Below are 18,484 nucleotides of genomic sequence, written 5' to 3' on the forward strand. Positions count from 1 at the left end.
GGGACATGGAGACTGGGGGGGGGGGGCCTATGTGACTCCCTCTTTCTAGAGGTGGGGACTAGTTCAGTGTGGTGGGGATAGGAGAGAGTTTAGGGTGTCTAACTTCTTTCCCTCTGGGCAGCAGGCAAAACAAAAGGCCTACCTCATGACATTTGCATGTCCAAAAGTTTCAGAGGGGCAGCCAAGTTACACTGTAATAGAAAAAAACTTAAAAAACAACAAATAGTCCTGCAGCACTTTAGAGACTAACAAAAAGTGTAAGTGGTATCATGAGATTTCCTGGGCATAATTACATTTCAAAGAAAGTTTACATAGGTGTTAATCACTCAAGATAAGAAAGGATTCTTTTAGAGAATTTTTAGTGTTGTAGATAACTGCAAACTCTGATCTCTTCCAATGACGTGTATTGTGTGCATGCTTATGCGATGTAAAATAACACATGACCTCTTAAATTAATTAGCATAATAAATATGCAAATAGGCCAATAAAATATTACCAACCCACCAAAAGTTTGTGAACAGGTTTGTGGGTCCGCAGCATTAAAAAGATTGGGAACCACTACACCGGCCCCTGACTCTGCAATGGGCGCCACGTGCTTGGCTCCTCCCTGGGCCCTAGAAGACACTCTGGCTCCCTCCTCTGCTCCCCCATCATAAAGTCCCTAAAAAAGCGCAAATCGAACTCCAGCCCGCGCACACAGAGGATTACGGTAGGGAAAACCAGCTGCTACAAGAAGCCCCTATGCAAGGGAAGGGGCGTGGCCTTCTAGCTCCGCGAGGGTTGCGTCACTAGCCACGCCCCGTCGTTCGGTCTAGCCACTCAGCACCCGACTTTTCCGTTCGCGCGCTAGCCCCCGGGCCCAACGGGATTCAGGCTTTCGTGGGCGGGCAAAAGGCGGGAGGTCAGCGCGCACTCCCGGAAGCGAAGGAGCGGACGTCACTTCCTGGCTTTCTCTCGGACTCCGGCGGGCGCACGTGCGGCCCAGCGAGTAATTTTTGTTTTCAGCGCTGCCTTGTGCCAGGCCGCGTTGCCATGGTGAGGGGGGCCGCGCCGCGAGGCGGGTGGGATTGCCGGGGGGGGGGGCGCCCTGGGGTGGGTGAGGGGCGGCAGGTGCCGGGGGAGCCCTGGCCGCGCTCGCGCTGACCCCGCTGTTGTGGTGACTCGCAGAGCTTGCCCCTGAACCCCAAGCCCTTCCTGAACGGGCTGACGGGGAAGCCGGTGATGGTGAAGCTGAAGTGGGGGATGGAGTACAAGGGCTACCTGGTGTCCGTCGATGGCTACATGAACATGCAGGTCAGTTGGAGCCGGGACGCGCCCCCCCTCCCCCGTTGGCCCCAAGGGCTCCGGGAGACCCGCCCCCTCGCGCAGCCTGGGCTTGCGGAAGGAGTTCGGGGGGAGACGGGGGCGGCTCAAACGTGGGCGTGTGGGGTTGCCAGCTCTCCCGGACCGGATGCCATTGCCGCAAATGGTGTCCGGTCCTACCTTTCGGGAGAGTTGGCAACTCCGTTCCGTGGGGAGTCGGGGGGTGCCTATGACAAGGTTGTTCAAAAGGGGACACGGGGTCCCCTTTGCGGCGTGAGGGTTGTTCAGGGGCCTCATAGCGGGGTCGAGGGCATCAGAGGTGAGTGACTTGCCTGCTATCAAAGAAGACCTGGCAGAAGTAGACCCAGATCTTACTGCTTCTGCACTGCCTAGTTCTATGTGGAGCCACCTACACCCTTGCTCCTGCAGTGCTCTGTGCAGGGCAGCAGCATCTCCAACATGAAGGTATGATTGGCTTGAGAACTGATGAAAAGGATTTACACAAAGTTTGGTTTGTAGACTAGTTCTAAAGCAACAGACCATATTTTGCTATATATGGCACACTCTTCTGGTCAGATTCTTCAATGAAAAGTGAAATATAATGAGCTACATGCATAATAAAAACAAAGAGTTCTAATGAGGTACAAGTTACTATTAAACAGACCCAGTTTCCCAAAGGGCCCAGTAGTCCTTGTAGAATGTCTTTAGCCTGACAATAGTTTATTGATTGCTGGCTGAGAATTTTCTTCAAACAATTGTGCTAATGTTTTGTTCCTTAAAGCTTGCAAACACAGAAGAATACATAGATGGTGCATTGTCTGGACACCTTGGTGAAGTTTTGATAAGGTAATTATCAAAATAGATTATTTAGTAAGTTATGTAGTGGATGTATTACATTTGTAGATGGACAGAACTCTTCAATTCCTTAATAGTCAGCCTAAAACAGTCTGAAAATTTGCAATATTAAATACTTTAGTTGCAGTTTCTAATTCTGTGCTAAGCAATTTCTGGCAGATCATAATAAAAATCATACTGGTTGCACCTCCCAAAACTGGAATTCTCTGGTCCAGCCAGACCATGGAAGTTCCTTCATCAGAGAACTCTGGTAGCCTAGTGGCAGGAGGGTAATCCAGGAGGAGCAGGGCTGAAGCAATGGGATGGGGCAGAGGTTAGGGCTGGCAGCAGCCCACAGCAGTGGAGCTGGAGCCAGCAGTTTCTGATAGCCTGTGGCACTGGGATTGGTCAGGGTAGCACCTGGCAGCGCAAGACTGGGACAGCAGCAGGCAGTCTGGCCGGGGCAGCAGGGCCAGCAACCCAGCAGGCAGCCCTGTCGGGCTGGAGGTAGTCCTCCATACCCGTTCCCCCCCCCCCCCACCCCCCCCTAAATCCCCAGCTGGCAGAGTCGGCGGCTGGGGGCTATGGTAGGAAACTTTTCTAGTCTGGCAACCTCCCTAGTTCAGGATTGGTTAGGTCCCAAATGTGCTAGATAAGAGATGTTCAACCTGTATTATCAGGGGAGGGAAGAACCAACTACAATACCCATTTCATAATTTCTCCTTTTTGTAACTTCTTTCATATACATAAATAAGATCCCAGATAACCAATGAATCTTTTGTCAATAGTTGAGAAAAATCTTACCAATAATATCAAGAAGTTAATTAGGCACTGAATAGTTTCACAGAAATGATGGGTCTCTAAATGAGGAGAGGTAGCAGAGACTCCAGTGAGTGTATGTGTCTGAGGAGGTAGAGTGGATTTTCAAAAGAGTATCAACAAATTTTTGCATATATATTAAGGTCCAGCTCCTGCAACTTTATGTGCTTGAATAGGGATGTTAGTGAGTAATTTGAATAGTTGTATAACTACATCAAATTCCAGTGGTTGCATGACTATTTGATAGTCCCCAGGGACTATTAGAGGCAGCAGCACTTGGTGGCAGCAGTCAGTGTTCCCTCTAAGCACAGCTTCATAGGTGATTAATAAGCTCTACCCAGGCTCAGGGAGCTGACTGAATGGGTGGGGATGATTAATCACCTGTAAAGATATGCTGCAGAGCAGATTAGAGGGAACACTGACAGCAGCCCCTGTCTGCAGGGGGGCTGAGCTCTCTTTGTTCACAGAGAGCTTGGACCTCCCGCAGATAGGGGCCACTGCTGCAGAGCAGCCTCCATTTGCAGTGAGCCTAGGTCCACTGTGGAGAGGCTGCTTTGTGGTAGCTTCTTCTGTGACACCCGCTCCTCCAGGTGGCTGAGCAGGTGACTCCACAGAGCGCTGTAGGAGGCAGCAAGAGTGGGAAGAGGCAGATGGGTCTGTGGATAGCCAGCCTAACAGCCTGCTCCCCATGCATACTGGCTCCCCTCTGCCCCCTCACCCTCTGTGCAAGGCAGCAGTGTGGGGGTGGGAGGGAGGAGGCGGATCCAGTGCTCATGAGGTGCCTGCTTAAAGCCAGCTCCCGTTCTCCCCCCCCCCCCATATTCCACTGTCTCTAAAGTGGGGGGAATACATGTAGTCAAAAGGATTAACTAATAAGCCCAGGCTTATTACTTAATCATATAGTCATCTGCTCATCGACATCCCTATGCTTGAAGTTAAGCATGGGCATCTGTTTATAGAATATGGGTGTAAACAAATGGATGTAGAGTATAATGATTTGCCATTCTTCATTTCTGTGTTACAGTAGACAGTTGCAAACTGAACTACTTGGAAAGCCTTTGGAGTGTGGGATCACCAGTAATATATGTTAACTGGTTGGACTGATAAAATTGGTGTTTGGAGGGTTTAAGTAAATGGCCCAAGTTCAATTTAAAAAACACACCACTTAGTTTAAAGCTAGTGCTTATGTGGGGAAAGTCAGAACAAAATATACATTTAAAATTAAAAGAACTTCTGATTTATTTACAGATGTAATAATGTCCTGTACATCCGAGGAGTAGAAGAAGAAGAAGAAGATGGGGAAATGAGAGAATAAGTTTGTATATTTCTGGAAAATAAAGATAAATTTTTCACAACTTTTGTTAAGGCATCTTAAGAGTTTTATGGAAATTTGTACAGTAAAACTTAACTCGTTACTATTTAGTGTTTTCTCGCAGAGGGAAACTTAACTATATAAACCTATCTAATTTAAAGTCTAACTTTTTAAATGTTGTTGCAAGATTAATGCTAGAGAGGAAATCTTTTGCTCTGAAACTGAAATAAGATTACATAGATGATATTTTAAAATATTAATGTGTACTATATTCTATCCTTAAAGGTGAATTATTGCATCTAAGTGATTTCCTATGGTACATTTTATAGTTGTGCCACAATCCTGTTGATATGACATTGCTTCACTTTATGTAGCCTATTTCCCTAGTTGTACTGCAGTTATATTATATAGCAGTTCAAAAATGAATCAGGATTTTTTTGTGCACTTGTAAACTACTGTGTTTCTAAGCTGACTACACTGGAGTGTACTGCAGGAATTGCGGGAGTGGTATTTTTGTTAGCTGAATGTAGTAATAGGGTGTTACAGAACAAGCAGTGAAGACATTCTAGGGTTTTTTTTCCACATGTGATGTATTAAGTAGGCTTGCTACATATACTAAGGATCTCTGCATTTTAGTGATAACTCCTTTGTTACTAAGTTGTGTTAACTACAGTACAGAATATTAATCTTTGCTCTAGATGAATTGAATGGGAAGATATAGCTACAACTTGGTATTGCCACCTTTAAGGAAGTATTGCCAGGTTAAACTCAAGTGAAAAATAATATGTCGTCTTGATTTTTTGTGCTGGTCTCCTTCAGGCTTGTCTCCTTTTTGATCTCTGGAGGCTGTGAGCGAAATACCAGTTTTCTTCCCAACTGAAATATTGGAAAAGGGAAATGTTGAACACTGAAAAGTACACATCTATGCAGACTCATAGTTTTATAATAAAGTCTATTAGTAGACTATGAAGGCTGCATTTGAAATACTTCCATAGCTCCATGTTGGGTGTGAAGTTGCATTATTCCACAATAATTCCAGGAGTTGTTTTGCCTTTAATTAGGCAAAGCCTCCTGGATTATGTCTGCTGTGCTACCTATAGGGAAAATACAGTCTATAGATCCCAGTTGCTGAGAATAGTAACACAATAGAGATCATCCTCAGCTGTTGCACCTTTGCATTTTTCCGTGGAAGTCAACAGAGCTATGACACCTTACAGTAGGTGAGGATCTGTTTTAAGGTCTCCTCTTATCCTTAGGTCTGCCATAAGCAGAACTTTAGTTTGGTTTATAGCATCTAGATTGTTGCCTACAAGTAGAGCCTTGTAAATCTGCCAGTGTCTGCAGCTTTTTTTTTTTTTTTTTTTTTTGCTGATATGGATGAGGATACCCATATTTGCATATATTTGTGGCTCATTTTTGTGGATACAGATGTGGATACAAATTTTGCATTGACGTAGGGCTCTACCAGAAGTATAACTAGATCAGTGGTGGGCAATCTGTGGCCCATTGGGGTTCTCTGTGTGGTCCATAAGACATTTTGTTTACTATTGCCCACACAGGGTTGCCAGATTCCACTCGTTTCCATCCACTTTTTTTTTTAACTGGTATTGCTAAAGTGACACGCATGTAAAGCATGGGCATGTGAAGCATGATGATTGCACAAACATTGACTAAGAGCCATGTGCTCCCTCTGCATCAAAGTGCTGCTGTAGTTCAGTTAGCATACTCCACAAACTCTCTGTACACAAGTGCAGTTAGAAAAACTGCCCCTTCCCAGAATGCCATCTTGATTATGAAAATCTTGCGACCTATTGCGATGGCGGGCTACTCATGCATCTCACTCACTAGCCTAGGTTTCCTCTTGCTGAAGTATATTTTAAAATGCAAAATGAATAAAACTGATAGTTGAGGCAGCTTTTTTTAAATCTAATGTTGTCCTCAACCCTTGCCTTCACTTTTTGGCAGAAGTTCACAGCTGCAGAAGACAATGGCCCTTCTGAAACTGTCATGGCACACTACATCCAAGAGTTAACTACTAGAGGAGAAGGATGTGAGAGTGCTCACACTGCCAGAAAGTACAACACATAACAGGCTATAAGCACCAGCTACTTGCACAATTCCCATGGCAGTAACACGAGTATGTAGTACTTATTTCCCCCTTTGTTGTGGTAGCATACTGCCTTTTATTCTGCCATTTACAAATGCCTTAATGAGTAATTTCCTAGCATGGGTCCCAGCTTCAGGCTACAGAAAGGATCCCTTGCCCACTTTGGCAGAAACACCTCCCAATCCTAGTTTGTCAGCAGGCCTGACGATACAGCTATTACTAATATTAAAGGTACAGAACACCGAGAAACTGGGATCTATAGACTGTATTATTAAAGGCACCCAACTTTAACAATATCCTCTGTCTCTGAAAGTTTTACCTGTTTTTGTTATATGTGCCTTGAAACAATTCCTTGACACATTTAGAAACCGTCTGTTCTTCAGTTTACTCTAATAACTTGTACTGCTATTACAATCAGTTAAGACTGGAGCTTGCAAACACATGTACATCATTTTACTTGTAGATGTTACCCTTGTACACAAGCTTTTGCAGGGCCTTAGTTTGTCCCTGTGAAACTCATTTATCAAAATAAAAAAGTGCCTGTTAAATCCCAAAAAGCAGAAGCACTCACAGCTATTACACCTGTGTAATTAAAAAACAATACTTCAAATTATGTCCCTCTGAGGCTGAAATTTAAATCATGCAATTAGGAAACCACATATTTTTATATATTAACAAAGGGTCACAAAGTCTCTCTCAATTGTAGCAATGTGATACAATGTAACTGAAAATTAATTACTTGTATATCATCTTAGATATGTGATTAGTGTTACTGCATTTGCTTCATTATATAATTAAGATATACAGTGAGAGAAGACTAAGGTTGGGATGGTAATGTTCACTCAGTTTTCTGATTTTACACTGGCTTTTGGCAAATTATATACTGTAATTGAACCCTACATTTACAGACCTACTCAGTTTGTGTAGTCCCAGGATACAGAAAATTCTAACCAGATAATATCTATCTGTCCGTCTATTTAGTTTAGAAGTGTGCTTCTGTGAGTCTGTTTGTTCAAGAACTCCTAAACAGTAAGAACTAGGACCACCAAATTTGGCATGCAGCTTCCTCTTATCCTAACATAAAGCAAGGTCAGGACTTTGTTGTGCCAAGAAAACAGGAAGTGCTGGGATGGTACCGTTTTCCATAACATAGAAAAGGAGAGAGGAGAGATGTGAAAGAGAAAGGCATAGAGAGGAGGGCCATGATACTGAGAGTGGCAGCTGATGGCAGGGAGAGCTTTATGCAGTGGTCAGTGGGGACAGCCACATGACCAAGAGTGGCCGGTATGGCTGGGGCTCTGCCATCTTGCCTGCCACCAGACTGGTTAAGCAGCCCCTTCACCCCTCCAGCTTGGAGGAAGAGAGCCCTGCCAGATGGGTTCCCCTGCCTTGAGCTCCCTCCCTCCAATCCTCACTCTCACATACCTCCATGCCTCCTCTGCCCCCTTGCCCTAGCTCTGCTCTGATTCTTCACCTTACCCTGACTCCTGCACTGTCCATACTGCCAGCCCCCTGCCCTGAGGGACCCAGGCAACTCTGGGTTAGTCTTCTACTATAATTTATATTGCAGTTGTGTTTAAAGCCATGCAAACAGTTCAAGTATTAGCCTCTTGCCTTCTGTGCTGATTTCTGACTACTAATGATGTGACCTCTGGATTATATAGTGAATACCTTAAATTCCCCTCAAACACTTGTAAGTACTATTTTACTGAAATACTCAATTAGTTATTGCTCAAAATAAGGGCTAGATATTTTCACTTAATCCACTAATTGCCTTCTTGCATATTTTAGTGTTTAATATTGAGTTTTCTCCAAATAATAGCTCTTATTCAACAAGGTCTGTCATCAAAAAATGATAGTGAATTAACTATTTTTAGTGATTTACTATTACTGCAAATTTTGTAAATTAATGATAAATAGTGTTTTTTGTTTTAGTTGTAATGACATGCAACTTTCTCTTCTGCACAGGAAAAGTAAAGCTAATACCTATGGGTAACTTTAAATGTGCTATAAAGGAACAGGATTTTTTTTTTTAAATACACATGATCTCGGACTTCTCAGAAAAAAATAAACTAAATGCAAACCTTCTTTTTCGGGGCTGCAGTTGCTCTTTCCATAGAACACTTCAGTCGTTCTTCCTGAAGTTTAATTTCTTCTCTCTTTTTTTCTTCACGTAACCTGCAGTGGTGAAAAGTGAATTTTCTGGTGACTCCACAGGTGTTGATAGGAAGGAAAAGGCCTGAACCTTTAACACAAACTTTTTGCTTCCTTAAATTTAATTCCAGAGGCAACAAACAATAGTTTGAAACACTTGAAACTGAAAATTTGCGGAAAAACTTTGGGATGAGATGTAAAGTTTGTAAAAAATTTAAACTGCTCAATCTGAATATCTGTTTATACATCTGAGTCCATTAGTTCAAAAACTCCTAAAAGGTAAGTGCTAGGACAACCAAATTTGGTATGCAGCTTCCTGATAGTATAACAAGGTAAGGGTTTGGTTGTGCCAGGACATTGGGATGTGCCTGGAATTTGATAGTTTCTCTTAAAATGGAAAGGGAGGGGTCTGGTAGGAGGAACAGTTAGGCTATGTCTGCATTGCGCTCTCTTGCACAAGAACATATGCAAATATTGCACCTCATTTGCATACTTGAGCTGCCATTTTTGTGCAAGGGCCTTTCTTATTTTCAGGCAGAATGGCTCTTGCGCAAGACTGGATTTTTGTGCAAAAAGGAGCTGTATAGGTGGCTCCTTTTTGCGCAAAAGGCCCTTGTGCAAAATGGTGGCTCTAAGTATGCAAATGAGGCGTGGTGATAGTCACTGTTTTGCCTCATTTGCATATTTTCTTGCGCAAGAGAGTGCAGTATAGCCCTCATATTATAGAATGATCACAAGGAGGTGGTAAGGGGCCAGAAATGGGGACTAGGACAGCTATAACCTCATTGGGTCGGGAGGAAGCAGCTGTCCCTTTCTCCACCCCTGTCTACTATATATTTCAGAGTTTGTCTATTTGTGTATCTGTCCCCCAATTAGGGAACATGCATCCTTTCCCCAGCTGCTTGTCTTGGCTCCTGACTGGATCCTTGAAGCAGGGTGGCAGGTAGCTGTGCATGCTGCTGCCATCTGCAGACACTGCCCCCACAGCTCCCACTGGCTACAGTTCCCTGTTCCTGGCCAAGGGGAGCTCCGGGAGAGGAGGGGGGACGGTGCCTGCAGGCAAGAGCAACACACAGATTGCAGGCAAGAGCAACACACACAGATTCCCTGTCCTCTCCATTCCCAGGGGTCACAGAGACATTCCAGGAGCAGCATGGGGCCACAGCAGGCAAGGAGCCTGCCTTAGCCCTGCTGTGCTACCAGAATGGTAATCCCACAAACTGGATTAAAAGCTGTGATGGGCTGGATGTGAATCATAGTTTTCCCATTCCCTGCACAGGAGTACATGGGAAATAGGGATGATACAATCAGGAGAGAGGGCTGCATAATTTCATGTACACATGACTTAATTAGCATAATTAATTTCTGGAAGCTGTTAACTGAACTTGAGTGTCATGTCAGTACATGTGAAATAAATTAGCTTATGTTGGGAGCCATACAGCCCAGTAGGTGGCTGCTTTCTGGAGAGGTGGGCTGTGTGCCACAGTGGCCTGGGGATGGTCTAAGGCAGAGGGACTCCACGGCAGGCTAGGGTAGTAGAGGCTGTGCTGCCCGTCCCCGGGGATGGGGTGCTTGCTGCCCCCCTTCATTTGTGAGTATAAATGTCCCTGCTTCCACACCCCTTCCTTTCCACTTTATGCGAAAAATCACATTTCATGCACGTCCTATTGTCCTGGCACAGCCAAACCTTGATTTTGGTTTAATTTATGATACGAGGAAGCCGCATACCAAATGTTGTGGTCCTAATTCTTACCATTTAGGAGGAGTTCTTGAATAAACATACTCACAGATGCACAAACTCTCTAAAATATATAGCAGATGAGCTACGAACTGTATATAAAGGTGACAACTATCAGGCTAAAACCTTGCCTTAGCCAGGGACCTGAAGGAGAGGGAAATGCTGCAGGACACCTGGGAAGGTCCCGAAGCTGTGGCAACCACACCAGTGGAACTCCACTGGGTAAGAAAGCTAGCTACTGCCTAACAGTGGAAGCATAAGTAAGCTACCTATGATCACATGCTCACAATCATCAACAATGCTCACTGGTCTCAGATCTCCATCATTATTGGCCATCACAAGACAGGAAATGTTTTAACAGGATGACACACACCTCTCTCCATCTAAATTAAACTAATGCCACAGTATGGTAATAAGGGATATTTTGCTGCTGGAATTGCTACTTTTGAAGACATAATGCATGATCACAAGTGGTGAGGACCTTAAAGTTCTATTGCACTTTTTGCAAAACAGAAATGTAGTGAAACACTTACCTGTCCAAATCTGACTTTAGATAATTACACTAGGCTTGCCAGATGCTTTCACCAAAAATCCCAAACATGGCAAGAAAAAAACTTGGTTGAGAGCGGGAGGGAGAGACCAAACTTGTTGAGAAAAAAACACCACCACCCGGGAGAATAAAAAAGGTCGATGCACCTTTTGAATCCTCATGCTCTTCGCTTCCCCACACCAGACGCGGCAGGGAACAATGTCCCCACCAGCCTTCCATCCAAGAAAAACAGAAAATATTGAAGATTTTACATGTCTGGTATTTTCTTTTTTTTTTTTTACTGGACAGGGGCCAGAAATAATGGCCGGTCCAGGCAAAACCCAGACATCAGGCAACCCAAAATTACACTGATACTTCAAAAGGCATTTAAGATATGCAGTATTAGTAACCATGTTCCACTCCACAAATGGCTCATTCAGTCTGATTAATTGATAACTCATGTTTAGTTGCGTGTCCCCCTCCTCTTAAGGTGTTTTATCAGGTTTTATGTCAGCCCTTCAGAGTCCTGTATTTTACTTTTACACACACACACACACACAAACGTGTTTTAAAAAATTTCTGTAAATCACTTTGGATATTTTAAATAGAGAGGCAGGGTAAAAATATTGTAAATAAATAAATATACATGTGTATAGATAACAGGCCCAAAATATATTAAATATTTTTTCCACTTCTAGGGTGCAACAGAGTAGCAGTTTCTCAGTGTACAGTGACATTATTTAGATTAGGACAGAAAGCAAACACTAACATATCCTCTTGAAAGGTATATTGGGAGGGGATGAGAAGCAGTAGAAGACAGACAGAATGTAACTACTCAAATTGGGCTTTGATTAGAACAAGTTAAATTGAACTCATATTTTTTTTGAAAGGGCTATAAAATATATATCACATGCTCAGATGTGGGGGTAGTTGGCATATCCACCCAAAAGTACAACCTGTCTCTTCACATAATGCTGAAGTATTAATTAGTAATGACTCAGAATAAAAAATGGGCACCCATCTACATTACCATCCTTGATTTTTTAATGATATTGTTTTGATATGGGTTTTATTTATTCTTTTATGTGGTGGGTGTACAGTAGACTGCAAATTTTAACTTACCAAATGTACAATATTAAGAGAAAACAAAGAGGCTTATCAAAATTCTAGTCAAACTAATGTAGCTAATGAATGAAATGTTTTATATATTAATTAAGTAGCTGATATAATGAACAATTCCATAAGGGGGCAGTACAATACAGCTATTCAAAATATCAGCCATCACACCATAGTGTTAATGCAAAAGTGTCACTTAAACAAGATGGTACTTTGCAACAATGCAGTAGAATTCTTTATCATTGTTAAAAACAGTGAACTCAAGTTTACTCACTTTACAACAGGCTATCATGTAGAGAATCAAAGCTCAAGCTCCGCATTTAAGCACTGGGTTCCTAAACGGGGGGGGGGGGGGGGGCATGAAGAAATTCCAGGGGGTGCATGGGTGAGGCGACCCAACCCCCACTCCAAGTTATGCTGTTATTTTTTTTTCTACACGTTTTACTGCTATTGGGGGTGGGGGAGGGGCGTGAGGGTTTCTCAAAAATCAAAAAGGGAGTGTGATGCCGAAAAGCTTGGGAACCACTGCTTTAAACCCTTATGCATGTCTTATGAAGAAGTTTTTATGTTACCAGATATGAGAATGCAACATATGTGTTCAAAAGGGCAAATCAGCTTTTGAAAAAATGGAAACTGTTTGAAAAAATTACCAAAATAACAAAATGAGCTACTGGAGAAAAACTACTTGCATTACATCAGATATGTTTGTTCTTAACTTTCATACAAAACTCCTTAAATCAGTAATAAATTTTTGATGACTAGACATGATTGTCAAGGCAAGAACATAATATGCCTGCCAGGTCTTTTATCTGTTTTTGTGGGTAATTTAACACAGGGATAAAACATGCTGTAAGTGCTTTGATATTTATATAACTTTGGAATTCAGCTAACATTGATACCAGTTTCTCAGATAGCTATTTCCTTACGGCATCTTATGGTATCACACAATAGTAGTACCTTTATTAACGGATGTATTATCTATATGCCCACAGCCTAAGTCAATGCACTTGCACTGCTGTGGTCACTGCATGAATACTGTGTCTAGTTCTGTTATTCACATTTCAAGAAGGATGTTGAAAAATTGAAGAGGGCTCAGAGAAGAGCCCTGATAATGTTTTAAAGCATTAAAAATCATGCTTTACAGCAATAGACTCAAGGAGCTCAATCAATTTAGTTTAACAAAAAGAAGGTTAAAGCTGATTACAATCTATGTATATCAGAATGGAAAACAAATATTTAATAAATGGGCTCTTCAGTTTAGCAGAGAAAGATATAACATGATCCAATGGCTGGAAATTGAAACTAGACAAATGCAGACTAAAAATGTACATTTTTAACAATGAGAGTAATTTATCATTTGAACAACTTACCAAAGGTCATGGTACAGTATTACATTTTTAAAACCAAAATTCGATGTTTTTCTAAATGATCTGCTCTAAGAATTATTTTGGAGAAGTTTTTATGGCCTGTCACAATGGTCCCTTCTGGACTTGGAATCGATATGACTAGATTCTGAATAAAATGGTACCACTCATATGTGTTTTGGCAGGATCAGCAGGGCCTTAGTCCCTTGGCCCTGGTCTACACTAGGACTTCCATGTTGAAATCATCCCTGCGGAATTCAAAATCTGTACTACTGCTTTTCATCAGGAGTAATGCTAATTTTGAAATAGTTTTTTTGAAATAACAGTAGTGTGGATGCTCTGGTGCTGCTATTTCAAAATAATTACTCCCCAGAGTAATTCGAAGTAAGTACTTCCCAGTGCTTCCTGAGGCTCTATGTCTGTGGCAGCGTGTCCACATTAATGGAGCCTGCCTCATGCTAATTACAAGGCATCTCCTTAGTGTGGACATACCAGTTTGAGTTTGTTAAATCGGGAGTTATTAAGTCGAATCCTAGTGTAGACATGGCCTTGCTTCTGTGAAAGTAGTGCAGAAAAGTCAACATGCTCAGCCCCTCTCATTAGGAAAAGAATTTCTGCCTTATGGAGCCAGTTCCCCTGCTGATTCATAGCAAGGAGCATATCTCCCTCAAATCCCTTCCATCTGGGTAGAAAGTGCTTTAGAGGTCTGACACATGCTAAAGGTAAAAATTGCATTCTTCCTCTGCTAGAAGAAACTTTAGTGCACCAGGGAGCCTTTGGTGCACTAAAGTTTAGAACAAGTGGAAGCACTGGGATTTGAAGGACATTTCCAGCTGCAAAGAAAAATCTGCTGTTATTTTGAAAAGCCAAATTGTGATTTTGTGTGTGATGTTCTGAATGTAGTTGACACACCCTAAATTATATGGGCTGTTGGTGTTCCCAAATAGCCATCCGGCATGCAGCTGGGGAGTAGCCATAGCTCCACTTTGTTGTTTTTGTAATAGATCATCTAAAATCAACTCATCATCCTGAAACATTTAAATGTAACCTTGTTTCAACAGACACACCTGCTACGTCTACATTGGCACCCTTTTCCGGAAATGCTTAAAACGGAACAGTTTTCCGTTATAAGTATTTCCGGAAAAAGCGCATCTACATTGGCAGGATGCTTTTCCGGAAAAGCACTTTTTCCGGAAAAGCATCCGTGGCCAACGTAGATGCGCTTTTCTGCAAAAAAGCCCCGATCATCATTTTCGCGATCATGGCTTTTTTGTGGAAAAGACTACTGTGCTGTCTACACTGGCCCTTTTCTGGAACAGTTTTTCCGAAAAAGGGACTTTTGCCCGAACAGGAGCAGCATAGTTTTTCCGGAAAAACAATGACGATTTTACATTAGATCGTCATTGCTTTTCCGGAAAAGCAAGCGGCCAGTGTAGACAGCTGGCAAGTTATTCCGGAAAAGCAGCTGCTTTCCCGGAATAAATGGCCAGTGTACACACAGCCCTGGTGTATTAACAGAAAAAAAAACCATTTAGCTGTTTGTATTTTTATTGTAATAATAATATGAAAATGTCAACTATGACATGCCAATATATCATAGTTAAATATTTAACCCTTGACTGAACTTCCTTAACACATAAAATAAAGGAAATGCAACATTCCAGAAATGCTTAGAACATAATAATATAATTGGGGACTTTTATGCTATTGGTGTTTTTCTAAAATAAATATTTCTGAAGGGTTTAGTCTATTAACCAGTTTCTTTTACAGTTTTTGAAAAATATGTGTGTGTTCACATTAAATGAACTGTTTTTCTGACCTGTGGTATACTCAGCTTTGGAACATAGTGACATCTAAAAAAGAAGTGTTTGGCGAGATGTTTGCTCCCTTCTGAATTCCAACTCTGTATTATCTCACGGGCACTATTAGCATAAAACATGCTATCCCTAACACTATGGGCTCGTCTACACTGTCCCCTTTTCCGGAAGGGGCATGTTAATTTCAGCTATCGTAGTAGGGAAATCCGCGGGGGATTTAAATATCCCCCGCGGCATTTAAATAAAAATGTCCACCGCTTTTTTCCGGCTTTTAGAAAAGCCGGAAAAGAGCGTCTACACTGGCCCCGATCCTCTGGAAAAAGCGCCCTTTTCCGGAGGCTCTTATTCCTACTTCGAAGTAGGAATAAGAGCCTCCGGAAAAGGGCGCTTTTTCCGGAGGATCGGGGCCAGTGTAGACGCTTTTTTCCGGCTTTTCTAAAAGCCGGAAAAAAGCGGCAGACATTTTTATTTAAATGCCGCGGGGGATATTTAAATCCCCCGCGGATTTCCCTACTACGATAGCTGAAATTAACATGCCCCTTCCGGAAAAGGGGCCAGTGTAGACGTGGCCTATCTGTTTATAAAAAGGAAGTAACAAGAAAAAAATTGCTGCCAGCATAGACCTAACTTCTTCCCATTGAAGTCAATAGAAATTTTAAGACTGATTTCTACACGAACACAGCTATGCCAACACTGAATGTTTTTGAAAATCCCACCTGTGGTTATGAATGCTAGTCTTTTTCTTTATCATTGCTTTTCTGGGTGAAGTGAGAAATCAACCACTGCTAAAATGTATTGATTATAACCAAGCCTAGGGACAATATATTACATTGCAGACAGAAAAACACATTACAGTGCTTGGAGGCATCTCAAAGGCTTTGTTTTCACTGCAAAATAAAGGTGTGTTCTTAACTCCAGTTAAATGCTAGTGAAGACACAGCAGTTTATAGTATTCACATGAGTTAGCAGGTTGAGGTAAAGACAATTGGGAGTCTAATGTTTAAATCAACCTGCTAATGCATGTGAAAACTACCAACTGCTTTGTTTTCACTATGGTTTTACCTCAAGTTAAAAACTCGTTTATTGGGGGCGAAAGGAGTATTGAAAATAAGGCCTTAGGGCTGTGTCTACACTGCACCCCTTTTCCGGAAAAGGGATGCAGATGAGACAAGTCGGAATTGCAAATGAAGCGGGGGATTTAAATTTTCCCCGCTTCATTTGTATAAACATGGCTGCCGCTTTTTTCCGGCTCGGGGTTTGCTGGAAAAAAGCGCCAGTCTAGACGGGGATCTTTCAGAAAATAAAGCCTTTTCCGAAAGGTCCCTTATTCCTGATTTTAAGAGGAATAAGGGATCTTTCGGAAAAGGCTTTATTTTCCGAAAGATCCCCGTCTAGACTGGCGCTTTTTTCCGGCAAAGCCCCGAGCCGGAAAAAAGCGGCAGCCATGTTTATACAAATGAAGTGGGGAAAATTTAAATCCCCCGCTTCATTTGCAATTCCGACTTGTCTCATCTGCATCCCTTTTCCGGAAAAGGGATGCAGTGTAGACACAGCCTAGATGTCTGATGTTGAAAACACAAAAGGTGCACAAGGCATGACCAGTCATTTTACTACGTTAAAAGTACAAAACATGTTGCTCCTATTGTCATGCTATGTAGGTAAACATCTATTTTATGCACAACCAAAATATGTAGAAACATACGTTGTCAGAACTTCCACATTTTGCAGGATTAAGACCAATATTGCTAGTCAAATACTCTGTCTGTACAAAGATTGTTCAGAATACAAATCAGGAAAGACCTTATTCATTTTAAATATACTTGGCATTTACTTTACCTTTGCCTTCTGTCTTTCAACTTAATTTTCTCAATTGCATCAATATTGTCTTTTGGAACTGACTCCAACAATTCACAGAGTTCTTCAATTCGATTCTCTATTCTTCTCAACATCTGAATGGAGTTAATGCTTGATGCGTCTACTTTTCCAACACTAATTCTGTACACTTCTGCAACCTTTTTAGTAAGTGAATGCAGCAGTTTATCCTGAGGTTAAACACAAGCAATTATGTAAGCACCTAAAAAATATTGTATGAGTGAAATCTGAACATAATAGGATTTCTGAAAATTCCTTGAAAGCAACACACAATAAACATGCACATTTATTATCAATGTGGCACTCAAATGTGATCACATCAGTAAGAGGAAGATTATTGTGTGATGCAGAAGCATTTTAAACATATGAAAAACAACGAATATGTAGCCATGGATTTCAAGGAAATCTCACCATAGGATTTTTGTGATAAATACATCTGTCTATCCTTTCCTAAGTTATGGTTCCGATTCAGCAGAGTACAGGCAGTCCCCGAGTTACGCGGATCCGACTTATGTCGGATCCGCAGTTACGAACGGGGCCATTCCTCTCCCTGGTCTCCAGAAGACCAGGGAGAGGAAGCAAAGCAGCGGAACACGTGGGCAGCGGACAGGGTTGTCCGCTGCCCACGCGCTCCGAGGCTTGGCTCTGCTTTGCCCCCCCCCGTCCCCCTGGTCTGCAGACCAGGGGGACGGGGGGGGGCAAAGCAGAGCCAAGCCGCGGAGCGCCCGGCCAGCTGACAGCCCAGACGCGTCTGGGCTGTCAGCTGATCGCGCGCTCCGCGGCTTGGCTCTGTTTGGCTCTGCTTTGCCCCCCCCTTCCCCTGGTCTGCAGACCGGGGGGGGGGGGGGGGGGCAAAGCAGAGCCAAGCCGCGGAGCGCGCGATAAGCTGACAGCCCAGACGCGTCTGGGCTGTCAGCTGGCCGGGCGCTCCGCGGCTTGGCTCTGCTTTGCCCCCCCCCCCCCCATCTCCCTGGTCTGCAGACCAGGGGGACGGGGGGGGGGGGGCAAAGCAGAGCCAAGCCGCGGAGCACACGGGCAGCGGACAGCCCAGACGCGTCTGGGCTGTCCGCTGCCCGTGTGTTCCGCCGCTTCGCTCCCCGTCCCCCTGGTCTGCAGACGGCGCGTCTGGGCTGTCCCGCTGCCCCCGTGCTCCGTGGCTTTGCTCCGGACACCTGTGGTACAGCAGCTGGGGCGCTGCCAGTTGGTCCCGTAGCGCCTCTCTGGGCGCTACTGGACCAACCGGGCAGCACCCCAGCTGTTCTGCCCCAGGCGTCCTGATTCAGCCACTGCTGGTCAGATTCATCAGCGGCTGAATCAGGATGCCTGGGGCAGAGCAGCTTGGGTGCTGCTGGGTTGGTCCAGTAGCACCGAGGAGCAGTGGCGCTACTGGACCAACCCAGCAGCACCCCAGCTGCTCTGCCCCAGGCGTCCCCAAGTCAGCCGCTGCTGAAACTGACCAGTGGCTGACTACAGGAAGCCCCTACCTCGGGCTTCCTGGAATCAGCCGCTGATCAGTTTCA

The 18,484-nt window shown here is 43.5% G+C and overlaps 2 protein-coding genes across 2 annotated transcripts in view; one reads left to right on the forward strand and one right to left on the reverse strand.

Annotated features, from left to right (window-relative positions):
- The first annotated feature begins 901 nt into the window (after positions 1–901).
- SNRPF (small nuclear ribonucleoprotein polypeptide F) lies at positions 902–4,310 on the forward strand. Its single transcript, XM_006118289.4, has 4 exons — positions 902–1,035; positions 1,168–1,293; positions 2,084–2,148; positions 4,204–4,310. Exons 1-4 carry the CDS (start codon positions 1,033–1,035, stop codon positions 4,268–4,270), a joined length of 261 nt encoding a protein of 86 aa, XP_006118351.1. The 5' UTR covers positions 902–1,032; the 3' UTR covers positions 4,271–4,310.
- A 440-nt stretch (positions 4,311–4,750) lies between these two features.
- The window catches only part of CCDC38 (coiled-coil domain containing 38), a 60,355-nt gene continuing 46,621 nt past the window's right edge, over positions 4,751–18,484 (reverse strand). Inside the window, exons 16-18 of the mRNA XM_075933675.1 lie at positions 16,929–17,134; positions 8,459–8,552; positions 4,751–5,143 (exon numbers count right to left, since the gene is read on the reverse strand). Of these exons, the coding sequence (XP_075789790.1) occupies positions 5,036–5,143; positions 8,459–8,552; positions 16,929–17,134 (408 nt within the window). The 3' untranslated portion in view covers positions 4,751–5,035. The remainder of the gene's footprint in view (positions 5,144–8,458; positions 8,553–16,928; positions 17,135–18,484) is intronic.

The sequence above is a fragment of the Pelodiscus sinensis genome, chromosome 1 (genome assembly GCF_049634645.1).
Source record: "Pelodiscus sinensis isolate JC-2024 chromosome 1, ASM4963464v1, whole genome shotgun sequence".
NCBI classification, from domain to species: domain Eukaryota; kingdom Metazoa; phylum Chordata; order Testudines; family Trionychidae; genus Pelodiscus; species Pelodiscus sinensis.

Excerpts from the sequence above, each read along its gene's own strand:
- SNRPF (XM_006118289.4), top strand. Across the intron at positions 1,294-2,083 it reads ATGGCTACATGAACATGCAG|CTTGCAAACACAGAAGAATA; the intron begins GTCAGTTGGAGC and ends TGTTCCTTAAAG. Across the intron at positions 2,149-4,203 it reads CTTGGTGAAGTTTTGATAAG|ATGTAATAATGTCCTGTACA; the intron begins GTAATTATCAAA and ends ATTTATTTACAG.